At 57.6% G+C, this 17,393-nt stretch overlaps 1 protein-coding gene, 1 long non-coding RNA gene and 1 pseudogene across 8 annotated transcripts in view; all 3 read right to left on the minus strand.

The window, feature by feature from the left end:
- LOC132000284 (uncharacterized) overlaps window positions 1-17,393 on the minus strand; it is a 39,167-nt gene that overhangs the window by 12,052 nt on the left and 9,722 nt on the right. For 4 of the 6 annotated variants that reach the window (XM_059374055.1, XM_059374056.1, XM_059374052.1 and 1 more), the window contains exon 2: window positions 1,689-1,973. In XM_059374055.1, coding sequence (XP_059230038.1) covers window positions 1,689-1,920 — 232 coding nt within the window. In that variant the 5' untranslated portion in view covers window positions 1,921-1,973. Of the gene's footprint in view, window positions 1-1,688; window positions 1,974-6,776; window positions 6,795-6,994; window positions 7,082-17,393 lie in introns of those variants that run through there. The other 2 variants (XM_059374053.1, XM_059374054.1) reach the window with 2 other exon arrangements.
- On the minus strand, window positions 2,226-2,341 carry LOC132000456 (U6 spliceosomal RNA; annotated as a pseudogene).
- Window positions 13,797-17,269, minus strand: LOC131998935 (uncharacterized). Of its 2 annotated transcripts, none has more exons than XR_009398948.1 (3): window positions 17,149-17,269; window positions 16,613-16,726; window positions 13,797-14,002 (listed from the first exon to the last, which is right to left on the minus strand). It is a non-coding gene; the product is annotated as an uncharacterized LOC131998935 (long non-coding RNA). The 2 variants fall into 2 exon arrangements; XR_009398947.1 differs by lacking the exon at window positions 13,797-14,002 and adding an exon at window positions 15,921-16,075 and having other exon boundaries at window positions 16,625-16,726.

The raw sequence follows: 17,393 nt of genomic DNA on the forward strand, positions 1-17,393 counted from the left end.
AGAACAGGTTAAATATCTTGGTTCTAATACTGACGAAAAGTTGAAACATGCTGAAATACTATGTTAGCTATATTGGGCTAAATAAAGTATATTACTGAAACTAACTTCACCTGTTTCTTCTTACATTTTTAGTGTGACTCCTGAAAACGGCTCCCGCGCTATCTCCCCAGGACAGCACTCACTCCTCTAGAACCCGCTTGCTCCCTCCCTCCAACATAGGCCCCTGCTTATCCTGCACCAACCTGGCTGTTTTCTGGGTGGGAGGCCGTCATCCCCCTACCCAAAAACAGAAGAGCTGATCTTACAAAGCCCGGAGACCTCCCGGGCCTTGTGCAAACATGGCTGCATCGGTACCGTTTCTTCAGCAAGGATACTGGGGGGCATGGGTCAGGCAGGCAAAGGCAGACGTGGGGGTGGGGGCCGCTGTGGTGTCCACCCGTGTCCCAGGCAGGCCCGTTGAGCCGAGCACAGCTTGGCTGCTCCCGGCCACCAGCCCATCTCCTGGCATCACAGGCCAGCAACACGAGGGGCCGGCAACAGCTGGCCAGGGAACAAAAGTGAAATGTCCCTGAAAAGTGACTATCCTGGCAAGGTTGCCTGATGTCACCAGGCACAGGGCAAGCGAGGATGGGGGCAGGGGGGACCCTCAAAGATGCCATCGCCTGTGAACCAACTGATAAACACTTGTCCCCTCTTGAATGACGATGCCTGGTGCCAGAGACGGAAAGGAGCTGGTGACATCTTACGGCCCCATGACCTCACGCTCCCAGGGCCATTCTGCAACTTCCCCTGGCCTCAGGGAAAAGCTGAAGCGTTTGCCCCTCTGAAAAACATTCCCCAGATTGTCAAGGCCCCAGCCCCTCCCACAAACCCACAGCGGACCAGAGCTTTCATAAGCAGCCCAGCCCCCGCCCTGCCGTTGCACTCCAGGTCATTCAGAGAGCTTCTCTGGGCACAGACCCACGATGGGTCACGGGGACACAAACACGGCTCAGACACAGACGCCCTGCACACAGCTCCGACCCCACCCCCGGCCCCTCTTCACACACTCCTGTAGTCCTAGCCTGGGGCTCAAGCCGGAGCATGCTCTGCCGGTCCGCATCGCAACCATGACTTTCTCGGCGGCTGCGGGTCCGGGGGCAAAGAGCCCCGCCACCCTGAACCTTGGTTTCGCCAGCTTTGCCACCAGGAGGTGCTTCTCACAGGGGTGGTGACTACGGGCCTCTTCACTCGGCTTCAGTCCCTCTCCTGCTCCCCCCACACCGTGTCAGAGGCCCCCTGGGCTCGGCTACCCGCACCGCTGGTGTGGAGGGGCCGGCGAACAGTCCCGCTCACCTTGGGGTCCAGGCACACTTCTGCTGTGCCTGGTCCCCTCCAGGCGCCCAGAGTGACATCTGCAAGGCTGGCACGTACAGTAAATACTGCACGAAATGATGAACACATGAGCAAAAACCTGAAGGAACGGGATAAAGGCTCCGGATAGAAAAGTGAGGCCCAGGGACGCCGGGGGGGCCCCGTCGCTCGAGCGTCTGCCTTCGGCTCTGCTTGTGGTCCCGGGGTCCCGGGGTCAGCAGGAAGCCTGCTTCTCGCTCGGCCCGCCCCACCCCCACCCCCGGCTGTACTCTCTCGTGCTCTCTCTCTCTCAAATAAATAATCTTTAAAAGAAATACATAAGGCAAGACGCCTACCTTTGGAATTTTCTGTCAGATGAAAAACATCGTGGGGTCTTTTGTTTCTGAGGAATCGTCCCGGAAACCCTGTGAGCCACTGTGCCAGCTTGGGAGGACGGCCCTTGCGCTGTTGCCTCGGGTTCCCCCGGGCATCACTGGGCAGGATTTGTTGGAGCTCGCTGCTTGCTTTCTCTTCTTCCAGCCTAGGTTTCTTCTTGCCCCAGAGGCCACTTCTTTCCAGCCGGTCCATCTCTCTGCCTTAGTGTCCGACTGCAGCCGGCCTTAGAGAGCGCTCCCACCAGCCTGCAGCCGAACAAAAGAAATAAATAGGAGGAAGCTGTAAACTGCCGGAGAAACTTCCTCTGCGTCTACAAATACAGCTGTTGGGCGCCTGCACGGCTCAGTGGGGTAAGCTTCTGCCTTCGGCTCAGGTCATGGTCCCAGGGTCCTGGGATTGAGCCCCACATCAGGTTCTCTGCTCAGTGGGGAGCCTGCCTCTCCCTCTCCCTCTGTCTGCCCCTCCCCCTGCCCATGCGCTTTCCCCCAAATAAGTAAATAAATCTTTTTTTTTTTTAATGTTGAATGAATTTGTGTGTCGTGGTCACGCAGGGGCCGTGCCCGTCTTCTCTGTATCCTTCCACTTTTAGTGTAAGTGCTGCTGAGATGAGAACGCTCTGTTTACTTACGGTAAGACACACACAGCATCCAAGTCACTGTTCCAGCTGTTTGTACGCAGGCCATTCCGCGCTGCGGCTAACACCCCTTTACTGAGCTGTGCGGCTGTCCCCACCATCCATCTTCAGAACTTTTTGGTCATTGCAAACAAAAACTTATCCCCTTTGAACAGGAACCCCCATCCCTCCCGCCCCAGCCCCTGACCCCTGACCCCCTACTTTCTGGGTCTCTGCGACTCTGACCCTTCTAGGGCCCTCACAGAGGTGGGACCACAGGGCATTTGTCCTGGTGTGGCTGACACCATGTCCTCAAGCTTCATCCATGTTGTAGCAGAATTTCCTCCCCTTTTGTTTTTTTAAGATTCTATCTATTTATTTGACTGAAAGAGAAAGTGAGAGAGGGAACACAAGCAGGGGAAGCGGGAGAGGGAGAAGCAGGCTCCCCGCTGAGCAGGGAGCCCGATGCGGGGCTCGATCCCAGGACCCTGAGATCATGACCTGGACCAAGGCAGATGCTCAAAGACTGAGCCCCCCAGGCGCCCCTCCTTCCTTTTTAAGGCTGCGTCGTACTCCACTGCGAGCACGGGCCGCCCCTCTGTACGAACTTGTGTGTCCATGGACACCTGGATGGCTTCAGGTGTCAGCTCCCGTGGATAATGCTGTCGAACGTGGACGTGCAGACGTCGGTTCAAGTCCCTGCTGCCCGTCTCTAGCAGTGGTTGCGTTCTCACCTACAAGGGCATGATCTCTGCTGCGGTTCTTGAAAGCCTCTCTCTCCTTGGAAGCGCTCACTGCCCAGGAGGCCACACTGGATCCAGCCACCCGCAGCATCGCCCAAACCCTGGAGCGGCTTCTGTCCAGTGTGGGCCAGGGCCACCTTTCTCCCTCTGGACCACCCTCTCCCCAGCCGCAGTGACCTAACAGTGCCCCTCTGGGTTCTGACCTGACAGGCCGGCCCTGCCTTCCACATCCAGCATGGAGACTCGGCTCTGCCTCCCCCAGATGGCAGTTGTCAGCCACTAGCCAAGGGGCCCCTAGGACACACAATGGGGGTCTCCTACCTGGACCCCACACAGCCCATAGGAGTGTCTTCCTGCTTCTGTAACAAATTACCGTATCATAGAGGCCCAAACTGCACAAGCTTTGTGTGCTTCTGCTGTGGAGTCCGAGTTCTGGCCGGGGTCTCTCTGGGCTGTGTCCCTCTCCATTTCCTGGGTGCCCCCCTCCAGGTGCTGCCTGCCCTCGTGCCTCATGGAGCCTTTCCTCTAGGCTGCAGACCCAGCAACTCCCGGCTCACATCTGCTCTCGGCTCTGCCTCAGTCTCCCCCTGCGAAGGACCCCGTGATGGCCGCACGCCCCCCCCAGCGTCCCAGGCTGGGTCCCTCTGTGAGGTGCCCCACCAGCAGCCTCGTTTCCGTCGGCTTCCGTCGCTCCCCTTTGTGGTGGAACCAGGCGTGTGCGCGGGCGTCTTGGGGGTGCTGTTCTGTCTGCCACACACCCCCTTAGCTGCAACCCGCCCCCCGGCTTCACTGCATGACTTCTGGGAAGCGCTGGACATCTCCACGCTCCAGCGGCCAAGGGTGGGCCACCAAAATGGCCTGTGGATTATTTTAAATGAAAGCTATTTGGGAAGGTCCCTCAGACCCTCCTCTGTCCCCCGAAAGCAGAAAGTAAGTCCCCCCCATGAAAGGTGCCCTGTCAGTAAAGAAAAAGACAGCCTCATCACCAGAGATAGGAAAGTCAGAGCCAACAAGGCCATATAAACAACTGTTAGATAGTCACTAATCTCCTACTTCGGTCCAAAACCCTTTGGTTTTTTTCCTCCAGTGGATCTGTCTCCCGTCACTTTAATTCTCCTTCCGGCTGGGTGGAGAGGAGTGTGTGCTCCCCTACAGCACTGGTCCCTCCAAATCCCCCCTCCCCACCAAGGCAGTGGGATCCGGTCTTTGCTCGAAGGGATCACACACAGCACAGTCCCGTGGCCTTGTCATGAGGGCCCATTTGGCGTGCGAGAACAGTCCTCTGTTTCTAGAACAGCGGCCTAAGGACTGCCCTGGCTTATCCGCCATCCCCTATGGTCAGTACTTCCTGCTCACAGAGACAGAAACGCGCATGTACCCCTACTGCACGACGGGACACGGTGACAGAACACACGGAGTTCTCGGGGGTCTGGCCACCGCCATACACGCATACCACAATATCCCCCCGTGTGTGCAAAATAGGGCTTCTGTCCCGAGCGGGGAGCTTGTCCTGGACAACCTCCTTCACTCCCTGACAGCGGCACGGGGCAGGCCCTAACTGACAGGTGCCGCGGGAAGGTGCTGGAACCCGGGTTTAGCCTGGGGAGCAGCTCCTCCTAGAAACGCTGGGGGCGAGGGATGCTCCCAGAGTATCCTTTTTTCCTGATCCAAAGACCTTTGGGCTGTGAATGTATCCAGAATCCAGAACCAGAGAGATGCTCCCACAGCCTGAAGGGAAGTCCGTACACATGTGCCTGCCCAGGCCGCACCCCCAGGTGGGAGCGCTCACATGCGTTCTGATGAAACGGGTCAACCTTCGGGGGCCTTGGCGAGGCTGTGGGGACAAAGGGGTGACCAGCAGGGACAGGAGGGAGAACCAAGAACAAAACCAACCCCTCAGCTGGGCTGGGGCCAGCAGAGGAGCTGCCACCACCCCCCCTCACTAGACGCCTCGCTCCTGTAAACTGATAAACCCCAGACTTGGGAAACTCTTGGGGCCAGAAGGTGGGTCGGCCAGGCCGGAGAGAAACGGTCTCTGGGAATCCCCGAAGGTCCCATTCTGTTCAGGAAGGAAAGGGTTTTACTTTCAGTTTTGCTTACCATTTTTCTGTGGTTTCTCGGAAACCACTGAGTTCTCATTTCTTTTGTTCAGCACAATCTTGGTGGATAAGCTCATGCTCGACACAAACACCTGCTCCCTATGGGTTCTCTAGGCCCTTACAGGACACCCCAGGGCCCACACAGCCCACAGCTGCCGCCTGCGAGGACGTCCTGCCCTCCCCCCCTCTAGTTCCAGGGGCTGCCTGGCCGGCTCCTCACGCCCCGACGGCACTGGAGGGACCCCAGGCTCCCCTCAATGCCCCCTCCCCTCCACGCTGCTGGGCACACCGCTGGAGGGGTCCCAGGAAAGCCCGACCCCAGCCAGCTGCTTTCACGTTCCCACAGCACAAGTGAGCTCAAGACGGAGACCCTCCCCATGACTCTGAGGCCCCCCCAAACCCTCCAGACCAGTTCTCTCCCTTGGCACCTAAATTCCCAAAGCCTTCCTACTAGGTTCACCAGACAGATTGGATCAAAGCACCGTCACCCCCTTATCCTCGCTTCGGATGGGTGGGACTGGGAACCCGGCCGTGCATCCCCATGGTTCCCATGCACCAGAAAGTGGTCCCCTCGGCACTGGGGGAGGGGGGCATGTGCCAGACCCATCAAGGTTTTAAACGTGCCCTCAGACCACAATCCCACTACGAAAACTTCTGACATCCCGGCAGAAAGATGCCGATTCGCTGCACTAAGAAGACCGTAGTGTCTTCATGGAAAGCTGAAGCCACCTATAGGCTGACGAGATTCCTCGCTGAGAGAGGACAGAGCCAAGGGCAGCGCTCACGGCTTCTAGAAAGCACCCCTGCTCCCTGCTCAGGGCCCACCTTCCTTGTGTGGAAGCCGGCAAGACCACATCCCTGGCCGGGCATCCCCTCTCTTCTTCTGACCACACCTGGGAAAGCTGCCCACCCTTAAGGACTTGTGTGATGCCTCCGGGACACTCGCAGTCACATCTGCACAGTCCCTTTCTCCACACCCCATAGTCGCATGCCCCAGGGGGTTGGGGCGGGGACATCTTTACACCTTTCCTGTGACTCTGCCAACCAGGACAGGACCCCCTGCAGACGGCTCGGGGTCACCCCCGTGGTCCTCACTCCCTTCTCTGGCGGCATCCTTGATCCCTCGGGAGGACAGACCGTGGGCTACTCAGCCACCCCTTCTGTTGGAAAATAAATGGAATTTTCTCTTGGGGCCACTTAAAGATAAGCCTGGTGAAATCCCAAACACGTCTTTCAGTACTCATCAGTGACTGATCATGAAGCCGAGACAAGGATTTTTAGCAAGCAGCAAGTTCTACACTGGCTCCCTGACCCGCGGAATAAAGGTTTTCGAGTTAGAAAAAGCAGAGGCCAATCGAAAATAAAACAAGTGCTCAGGGGGATCCTAGAGATGGGGGCGCCATCAAAGACAGACACACACTCCCCTCTAACTCCAGAGGGAGATAACCCTGCCGCCAGCTCCGCGACCCGCCAGTCCGACCCCCTCGTACAAAATCCTCCCAAAGTGGATGAAATCCGGTAGCTTGTCTCTGTTCCCACCACGGTCCCATCCAGGCACAGACCAGCGACTGCATCCAGATCCAGTCAACTCACCCCTACGCAGCCGCACTCCTGTACCCCAAGGTCTCAGTCACAATTATGAGGGGACCTTGAAGTCCTAAATACCTTTTGGCCCATCCCCCCTCCCCTCCTCCCCAATCCTTCAGTGCCCCTGCCCACCCCTTCCCTCCCTCTCCTGCTCCTCCTCCGGGAATCAGGCCAGCCCCCAAGACAAGAACAGAACAGCCCCACGTGTACCCCATGACCCTGACCTCTCTACGTCTTCACTGTTCTGCGTTCCTCTTCCCAAAGGCTGGTCAGCTGCATAAGCTCGGGCCTGGAGCTGGTGGATGAAAGCCTCTCTGAGGCCACTCCCCCTGCACCCCTCCTGCGGCATGGGGGCTGGGCCAGGGCCCCCGCAAGGCCCACTGACTCTGAGGCTGGGTGACTCCCCAGGCTTTGCTCCCCTCTCAGGAGCCGTGGGCCTGCTGGCAGTGGCCCCCACAGCCCCCATCTGTGATCATATTTCCAGGAGTGGAATGTGGAAACTTGGCAGCGGGCTGTTCCCATGGTTTTGCCTAAGCGGGGCTGGGGCCGGGAGAGAAGGGACTTTCCCCACTCAGATGCCCCTCAGAACCCCACTCTGGAAAACTCCACAATTCTCCTTATTCATGGTGGTTCCCAACTTTCCCTTTCAGAATCTGCACCCGTGTCTGTCTCCCCCCACTCCTGGCGGCTGCTGGCTGAGGGGGGTGCAGGCCCGAGTGGAGGCAGGCCAGGGGTGAGCGGCTGGCCCTGGGAGGGGCGGAGGGCATGTGTGTGGGGAAACGCCCTGGAGGTGACCCCAGACCACAGAGCCCCGGGTCAGTCTGTCCCACCGGGGATGGGAAAGCTTGCCTTCATTTATTGGTTCGGAAACCCACGGGTCCACGGGGACTGTAGCCAGAGTCTAGCAAAACTCCTCTTCTCTCTCCTAGAATCCTAAAGAAACCTGGCAGGGGACCCATGGATGGTGACAGATGTTCCAGTCCTCACTCACCTTCATGCTCCCTGCCAGCAGAGCCCCCAAGAGTGCCAGTGTGGACACGGGCCATGCCCCCCCAAACCCGGAGGTGGCAGTGAGTGGACAGGGACTGCAGTGTCCACTCCCAGCCCCCACAGACCCAACCACTGAACCCCACCGCCTCTCCTCTTCCTCCACGGCGGATGCCATCAGCCTGGACACGGTCACCAGGGCAGGAGACAAGCAAGGGGGAGGAGGGGTGTGTGGAGGCTGGGACCCCAAATTCAGGATATGAAGAAACAGCTCAGTAAGGATCCGCTTGCAGTTGCGTGAAGGACTGGGGGATGCTAATCATTTTGAGAGTCTAAATAAATATGCAGGGTCAAGGGAAAGGCCGGTGGGTGGGAGGAACCAGCGCGCTGCGGGGCGCCAGGCGGGGAGGCAGGCTCAGAACGCGGGGCACAGAGCGCGCAGCTGGGGGCCGCCCGCCGAGCCCCCGAGCCCCCGAGGCTGGGCACCCGAGGGAGCTCGGGGTCCCGGTCCGCAGTCCCCGGGCTCCGCTCTCCTGGCGGGGAGACGGTGCCCCCGCGCCGCACCTGCAGGCCGGGAGCGCCCACCCACCCGCCCGCGCTCGCCGGCCCCGCCTCCTCCGCCTCCCCCGCCGGGTTCGGGGCACGTCCGGGCGGCTGGGGGCCCGGCTGCAGGATCGGGCGAGGGGAGGACCCGGCCCCGGCTGCGGCGAGGCGCGCAGGGGACACGGGGAGGGCAGCTCGGTCCCCAGGCCCCGGGTCTGCGCCGACAGCCTCGCTCCGCACAAACCGCGGCCGCGCGTCGCCACCTGGCGGCCAGAGGCGGAAGCGTCCGCGGGCGTCGGGGGCTTCGCCCACCTGGGGTCGCCGCCGCCCCGGCGAGGCCCAGGCCGCGGGACTGAAGTCTTCCGCTCAGAGCAAGGCGAGAGCCTCCTTCCTCGACGGGCGAAAGTTTCTGAGTAAGGTTTTAATGAACATCCGGAGCTGCGAGCTGGGGGCAGAGACCAGCACAAAGACCATCACAGCAGCCCAGGGGCCCCGCACCGCGCACCAGTCCCCAGGAAACACGCCCGGGCGCTGGGCTGGGCTCCCACACCGCAGGCTCCGGCCCACAGCGAGACACATCCCGGGTGCCCAGGACTTGCCTATATGTGTGCCTGACCCCTTTTGATAGTTTCTGTTCTGTGCTACTTAGGGTGGCCGGATTTGGTAAGAAAATACAGGACTCCGGGTTGTTCTTTGAATTTCAGATAAATAACAATGACTTCTTTTCTCTCTCTCTCTCTCTTTTTTTTTTTAGTTGTGTACCTTCCACACAATATTTGGGGTATATTTATAGGGAAAGAAATGATTGTGTAACTGAAATTCAAATGTAACTGGTTGTCCTGTATTTCACTTAGAAACCTTAATTCTACCATTTTTTAAAATGCCGGTTGCAACATGCCAACGCAACATGATAGCTGGCGAACACGTCAGAGGCTCCGGTTTGAAGACACGGCCTTAGGGGAGGCTGGGTGTCTCAGTCGGCTCAGGTCATGATCCCAGGGTCCTGGGATGGAGCCCCAGGTCAGGCTCCCTGCTCAGCAGCGAGTCTGCTTCTCCGCTCCGACTCCTACTGGTATTCCCTCTCTCACTGTCTCCGTCAAATAAATAAAATCTTAAAAAAAAAAAAAAAAAGGCATTGCCTTCGGTGATGGGCCAGAAGGGTCTCTTTCCCCAGGTACACCAACCTCAGTGGAGGAATTTGATGCCGATTGGACAGTCGCCCACCACCCTCACCCCCGCCAAGACCCACGCTCCCTGTAGCCGCAGGGCGAGGAGTCTCAGTGGGTCTGCAGATGACCATATCCATGATCCATTCTCTCAGATTCGTATTTCTAAAGCCAAAGAGGAAACATATTCACAATCAGAGAAAGACCTCAGCCAATATTCTGTAATAAGAACTTGGACCACTGCATTTTGCTGAGGGGACATAAGACAGTATTTTCATATTTTTTGACATTTATAAATAACATTTGATGCTGTCCACAGGTGAATAAGTGTAGAAGGCAAATGTAGATACAAAGACGTTGGAAAGAAACAGATGATGCAGAATTTTAAAAATTAATCAAACTGGTGATTCTAATGGGTATTTAATAAATCAAAAAATAAAAACGTTTTGCAATTATGGAGCAAAGAGAAAGGGTTATGATGCCTTTGGGAAAAGTATGAGGATCAAAGACCTCACGGGCTCCTTGCAAATGTTGTATCTCGATAATGCAGTGCCCAAGAAAGTCTATGTAACAAGAGGTTGGCATCAGCTGAGGGGTATTTGAGACCCGATGGCGGCACTTCCAGGGCGGATTGTTCTAGATTCAGCGGTAACAGGTGACACGTAGCTGGCTGTAGACAAAGGAAGCTATCCCTTTATTCTTACAGAGTTCCAGAAGTTATCTGTAAAGTGATGAAGCCTAAAGAAGGAAAGGGTCCCCTCAACCCAGGAGGTCCCTGGCCATATGGAGGGGAGGAATTCAGGGTGTGGGGTACTGTCAGCACTGCGGGGACTTAGACGTCCTTCCTCGTTGGGATGCCTGGATTCCTGAACTGTCCACAAGGAGATGCCCGTGCCTGCCTCGCTTATGCTCCCCGTGCTATGAGCAGAAGTGTCCAGGAGCCTTGTAGGTAAAGTTCTGCCGGTTCCATCATTCACCTACTTCCTCAGCGCCCCTCCCTCCCCAGGCAAACACCAGAGAAGATCCTGCTGACCAAGTCTGGTGGGGAGCCAAGAGTCACTTAAGACCATGGGAAGACCTGGGCGAGCTAGGAAAGCTGGCTCCGGGGGGCGGGGGGGTTCCAGGGCAAGGGTCAGTGACAGCACCTCACATCCAGAGTCCCAGACCCCAGCGGCCAGCCTCTCTCTGCCCAGCTCCTGCCTAGGTGCCAGGGAGGCCAAGCGGCCACGTTGAGACAAATGTTCTTCACAGTCTCCAGAATGTCTCCAAGACGTACAGCAACTTTCCAAGCTGAAAGGTCTCCACAGTATTGCCGGGGCCTTCAGGAGGGACAAACTCGGCTGGGTTTTAGCAACGGAAGCCCCGGGGCCCAGGCAAAGGGGGCAGGTGGTGACTGTGGGGCCCTACTCGCCTGCCTGAATTTGGGCTGCTGTAACAATCCCACAGCCAGGGGGGCTCACAGATGACAGTGCTGGAGGCTGAGTCTGCAACAGACCCAGCAGATGCGGTGTCCGGTGAACCCGCGTCCCAGTTCAGTCAGCCGATTTGTTCGTGACCTCACATGGCTGGAAGGGGCTGGGGGGCTCCCCAGGGCCTCCTTTGCAAGAGCATCGATCCCACTCAGGAGGCTTCACCTGCACGACCTAATCACCTCCGAACGCCCCCCACCGCAGTCCCTCACCTTGGGGGGTGAGCTTGCAGCACAGGAATTATAATCAAGGGAGACCGAGCCCAAGTGGTTCCTCCAGCCTTTGCCTGATGATTCCAGGGGACGGCTGGGGAGGGGGGCTCATACCCACATGCCCCCCCAAGCACACACACTCAGTGTCAAGGCAGAGCCCCTCTGAGAGCATCTCACACTTCTTTTTTTTTTAAAAGATGGTATTTATTTGTTTGACACAGAGACACAGAGAGAGAGAGAGAGAACAAGCAGGGTAAGCGGCAGAGGGAGAGGGAGAAGCAGGATCCCCGCTGAGCAGAGAGCCCAATGCGGGGCTTGATCCCAGGACCCTGAGACCATGACCTGAGCCGAAGGCAGACGCTTCACAAATGAGCCACTCAGGCGCCCCTCTTCTTGGACTTATGACTGTGACCCACGGTCATGTGCACGTTTGCCTCACTGCCCCGTGCACACGTGGTGTCAGCACTGATTGCTGGTGTCCGGAAGGCAGGGAGGACTTCAAGCTCAGATAAGCAGACCCCTCCCCAGGGCCAAGGACACCAGTCTGGCAGCCCCCCACCTTGGCCTTCTGGTGGAAGGCGTGGGTGTGGCCTCCCCTCCCCTGAAGTCGGAGGGGAAATGGAGGAAGCAAGGATCCCGGTCCAACTCTTCTCCTCGCCCAGGAAGGGAGAAGCATCCGGAGAAGCTTCTGCCTGGGATGGGGGATCTCGGGACATGAGCCCCCGGGAATGTCAAGTCCAGCCCCGGGTGAGTGGATTCTCCCTGGGGCGACCTCTGCCTCCTCCAGAGTGACACCAGGACTCAGCAATTTTCCTCAAGATCATGTCCACCTTTATTTACTCCACAGATGGTCATGAGGTCACCCAAACACTGCCACCACCAAAGCCCTTCTTCCCCTTGCGGCCGCTCTCGTCCCCCAAGAAGTCACCCACGGTCCGGGCCGCCAGCTTCATGCAGCAAATAGGATTCACACAAACGGCTGGCCCGGATTCTCAGCCTGAGTTAGGACCCTCCCCACCCCCCAAGCAGCCAAGGATACTCACGGGGGGCTGCCAATGCTGCTTAAAAGCATGGAAACTTGCAAGCAAGCCCGGCCTGCTCCCTCCAGTGGGGGCCCTCACCCTAACCATAGCCCCAGGTTCAACCCCATCGGACCCAGTGTGCCCGTGCCTCTTGCCCCAGACACAATGCTGACTCACGGAAAAACTGCAGAAAGATCTCTGTTTTAAACTTTAATTAACCTACATTCTTTCCTAGACCTCGTGACCTGATTTTCCATCTCCCCTCTGCTGGGACCTACACGGCAGCAAAAGAATCAGCTTCTCTTTAACCCCAACACCCGTCAACTCAGGGCTTGACCTCCAAAGAAAAGGATGCAGGCGGGGAAGCAGCCAAGAGCCTGTGACAAACACATGGGTCAGGGTCACTTGACCTGGGCATCTATAATCAGGGGGTGAGGGGAAGGGAAAGGACCAGGCTGGTCATGACCAGAAGGATGTGGCGGCCGTGAGGTCGAGGACCCCCACCTCCAGGGAAGATAACTGGCCCCCGGGCCCAGCTGCTGACCTCTGAGATCCAAGCTTCCCATGGCAGCTCCCAGCCATGACCTATGCAGCAAGGACATTCCTAGGAGACAGGGCCTCCTCCGATGGCTGTGCCCGGCCTTGCTGGGGCAGCAGGCCCTCGAGAATGCTGCCAGCCTTCCCTCCTTGCCTCCCAGTCCGACGTGCACGGCTGTCGGGGCTCTTCCTGCCCTCTGCACCTGCTTCCCGTTTCCCCTTTCCTTCATGCAAACCTTGAGTCCCGCTGCTTCTCGGAGGACCCGGATTACCTCAGAGAGCTGCAGCCCCATCCCTCCCCAGACAACTGCAAAGCCTCCTGCCTGGCCTCCCCACCCCTCACAGGATCTAAACTGACCCCCTGCCCCAGGGCCTGGCCCTGCTCCCCTCTGACCGGACACCTTCACAACCCCCCCACTCTCCTTCCACTCCAACCATTCTGGCACCCCCACAAGCTCTTCCCAGATCTGCGTGTGGCTGACCTGCCTCCTCCTTCAGGTCTTTACCTCCCTTCCTGGTGAGACAAGCCCTAACCCTCCCCCAACTCTCCATGCAGGCTCCCCTCCCCACTCCCCTGTTCTGTGTTCTTCCACAGCAAAGCTCACCTTGTAACAGAGGGAATAACTTGCTGGTTTATTAGACTGCGGCATTCACCCCGTCTCCCGACTAAGGAGGGATGTTTGCTGCTTTGGCTCCCTAGTGAAGCCCCAGGCACCAGGGAAGGTGCCTGTGCTTAACACGGGGACAAACAGGGGAAGGAAAAGCCAAGGGACACTCAGCCTTCACTACCAGGGATTTCAAAACAAGAAGAAAGAGGAGAAAGAAATAATGAAACTTTCCAGAATGGAAGAGAGACCTAAGTCCTCACATGAAAGAGTCTGCCAAGTCCCGAGAAGGACAAAACAGAAACAAAACAAATTTTATCCAGAAAATAAGGAACTCCTGAAACTCAGAAAACAAACACCACAATTTCGAAACAGTTCATGGATTTGAGCAGGCACCTCATCAAAGGAAATATGCAAATGGCACAGGAGCACATGAAAAGATGTCATTAGTCATGAAGGAAATGCAAGTCTAAACCATGACGAGATGCGATCACACCCTCACCAGGAGGACGAAAAGGAAAAGGGCAGACCACACCAAGTGTTAACGAGGACGTGGAGGAACTGGAACGCTCAGATGTTGCTCATGAGAATGTTAAATGGTTCAGCCTCTTTGGAAAACATCTTGGGAGTTCCATTAAAGACCAAAGAGACACCTACCATATGATCCAGCGTCCCACTCGTGGGTAATTACCTGAGAGAAAAGGAAACAAGTCTCTTTAGAGATTTGTATGCAGACATTCACAGCAACTTTCTGTGTGATGGCCGGAAACTAGCAACAGCCCAAACGTCCATCAGCTGGTGCCTGGATAAAGCAACTGGGGTCGGTCTATGCAACAGGTAGGACTCAGCCATCAGAGGAATGAACCGGGAATGCGCACAAACCATGAGACTAGATCTCAAGGTAATTACTCTCGCCAGACAAGAGCAGCCAGGAAAATACCCTGGAAACCTCGAACCAAGCTCTAGTGATGGAAGGCAGACCAGTGGTGGCTCAGGAAGGCGTGAGGTGGGGGGTAGGTGGGAGGGTCCCGGGGGCACTGGAAACTTTTGCAAGGATGAGCTTTGCACGGTGTTGAATGTGGTGATGGCTTTGCAGGCCCACGCGGATGCCAAAACTTAACAGAATGTGAGCTTTCAATACGCGCATCTCATTGCTCGTCAGTCACAGCCCAATATAGCTGCTTTTTAAAAAGTGCAAAGTCAGGGATGCGGGGGTGGCTCAGTTGGTGAAACGTCTGCCTTCGGCTTAGGTCGTGGTCCCAGGGATGGAGTCCCACATAGGCTCCCCGTTCAGTAGGCAGTCTGCTTCTCCCTCTGCCTGCCACTCCCCCTGCTTGTGCTCTATCTCTGACAAATAAATGAATAAATAAATATTTTTTTAAAAAATGCAAAATCTGATGTAGTAGGTCCAAGCTGAGGCCTGAAATTCTACGATTATAAAAAACTTCCCAGGGAGGCCGCTGCCGCTGGTCCAGACCACACACAGAGCAGTGAGTGTTGGACAGCGCGTCTGACCCAGAGGAAGAGAATTCGTGCAATGGTAGAGGGTCCTGGAAGCTCCTGACCACAGGGGTGGTGGGCTTAGACTCAGGCAGAAGGCGGTGGGACTGTGGGAGAAGGAAAGAGGAAAAGGATCTGGGGGTGGCGGTGGTTTGTGCCAGCTTCTCCTGCACGGCCTCGAGGTCCACGGGGCCTGGCTTGGTCACTCCTGTGCCTGCTCCCGGAGCCCCAGGAGTGAGACCAGGGCCCACAGAAACCCTGATCTTGAGAGGCCCTGGGAAGAACTGAGGAAACCAAGAAGCCCCTAGTGGTCCCTTCTGTAGCCTCCCACCACCCCTCAAACAAGCCGGGGGGCTGGGGATTACAGTCTCTATAGGGTGGCTCCGAGCTTGCTCGCACACGGGCCTCTCCCCTCAGAGTTCATCCACTCACCCTCAGCCCTCCCCGCTGAACGCAAGGCCTGACAGAGTAGCTGACACCCGCAGGGGTAACTGAGCCCCGGAGCCCCGTGGAAGTACGCGGCAGGTGTTCCGGATGCGAGAGGAGCCAAGGGGTCGGCGAGACCAAAGATGTGAGCAGCTGCCCCGTCCTGCACTTGGAGGCGCGCACACAGGCGCCAACGCAGAAGACCAGAGGGTTACAAAGAAATACAGGAAAAGAGGGAAAAGCTGACCTAACAAGTGAAAATGGTAGAAACGGGCCCAAATCAGTAGTTAAGATGGACTAAACCTGTCAGTCAGAGGGACAAAGGGACAGTTTGTTTTTTTTTAACTGACACACTGTTGAAAAAAATCTGGATAAATGTCATTTGCCAAAGACACGCATAAACCCAAGACCGTGCAAAGCCAGGAAATGGCAGCGGACAAGCCGGGGAGCACCACCAGCAGGGACCGACCTTGCGACCAAGTTCTCTGAAGGACAGAGATGGTCATAAAATCATGAGAAAAGGCTCAGCTCACCAGGACTCTGATGTCATCACAAACACACCTGCTCCTGGCCACAGACCCCAGGATCATCGCACGAAGGAGGAGAAGCGCCTTGGAGGGAGACTCCGCGGCCTCTACGACTGGCCTCTCGGGCGCAGACACCAAGCAGCCAGCTGTGGGGAGACCCGGGTCCCTGAGGGTGATATGTGCAGAGGGAGCTCTGCAGGCCCGGGGTGGGGGGGGGCTAGAAAACTCTCCGTGCGCCGCCGTGCAACACCGACCCCCTCCTGCCAGGTTCACGGTGTAGCTCCTGGGCACGTCGGAGGCCCTGCCGGGTCCTGGTGGGCAGGGAAGGAAGCCAGGCTAGTTGAGGTCTCCCAGGCCCAGCCCGAGCCCACACTTGAGGAATGGTCACTGGGAGAGCAAACAGAGCGGGGCTACTTCTGCTGCCCCCCCCCCGGCACCCCCACCCGTGCCTTCTGTATGTCTCCTGCCCCCACACCACCACCCGGATGGAGGCCCATTCCCTCCTCCAATGCCCAGGTAGGGGGGACCCCGCCGAGCCTGCTCCCCTGGGCCCACCACTCTGCTCAGAGCCTTGGGGAGCTCATTCCACGCTGGGGTTCAGCCACCCCTCTTCACGCACCGTCTCCCCTCCGTGCAGCTTGTGGGCACGCCCGTGGCCCCGCATCAGGTGGGACACCTTCCTCTCCCAGAAGCCTGCATCCCTTCTTCCTGATGCTGGGCCTTTACCTGTGCTCTTCCCTGCCTGGAGGGTCCCCCCACACAGCTTCTCTGGCCACCTCCTGCCCCGAGTTTAGGGAATTCATGTGGCTGGGCACTTTCCTGCGCCCAAGCCAACACCCGGGGCTTACCTTTTCACTCACCCTTTCTGCTCACCCCAGCCTCTCGTTTCATCTGCACGCACTGCTGAGCCGGCCGCCCCACGAGGACCACAGCTCTCCAGCTCATCCTTGTGCCCCAGGAGCCTTGCACAGGATTGCACACAGGAGGCGGCCAGTAAATGTTGGTCCATCAATCAAAAATCGTGCCGACCACAGAGCACTTCTCCCTGAACTCATGTGGTGTCCCACGAGTGCCCTCTCTGAGACCTGGGGGCCTGGGCCAGTCACGGTTTTCTAGAAGCAGTCTCTGCCTCCTCACCTTCACTCCCAAAGCCTCTCCTGCCTCCTCCCTTCTCTCCTCCCTCCTCCCTCCAACCTCCTCCCCCCTCCCAAGAGCCTGACAAGGCCACCGCCCCCCACACACGGACTCCCGACCTTGCCCACCGCGGCCCACAGTCCGCATCATTGCTCTGAATGCTACATCCCGTCGGTGATTTCCCTCCCAGATGGTGGGTTTCCCGGGCAGCACAGGCGCTGACGCGGCAACGCACGGGGGAGGCACTCACCATGTGCTGCTGGGTTAACGGAAAGCCGGAGCCAACATAGCATGTCCTTGTCGATTAGTGACAACCTCCCTCAATCTCACGCTTCTCAGGCCTGTGCTGCCCAAACCTCACTCCTCCTGGCGGGGACAAGCAGCTGTGTGAGTAAGAAGTTTTACCGCGGGGCCTTCCCTAATGCGGTGGGGTCCCATCACTGGCCCCAACACTCAGCGCTTAATAAAGAGCCAGTGTGGGCAGGAAGCGGCGCC

Source organism: Mustela nigripes, chromosome 13, assembly GCF_022355385.1.
Source record: "Mustela nigripes isolate SB6536 chromosome 13, MUSNIG.SB6536, whole genome shotgun sequence".
In the NCBI taxonomy this organism is placed as follows: domain Eukaryota; kingdom Metazoa; phylum Chordata; class Mammalia; order Carnivora; family Mustelidae; genus Mustela; species Mustela nigripes.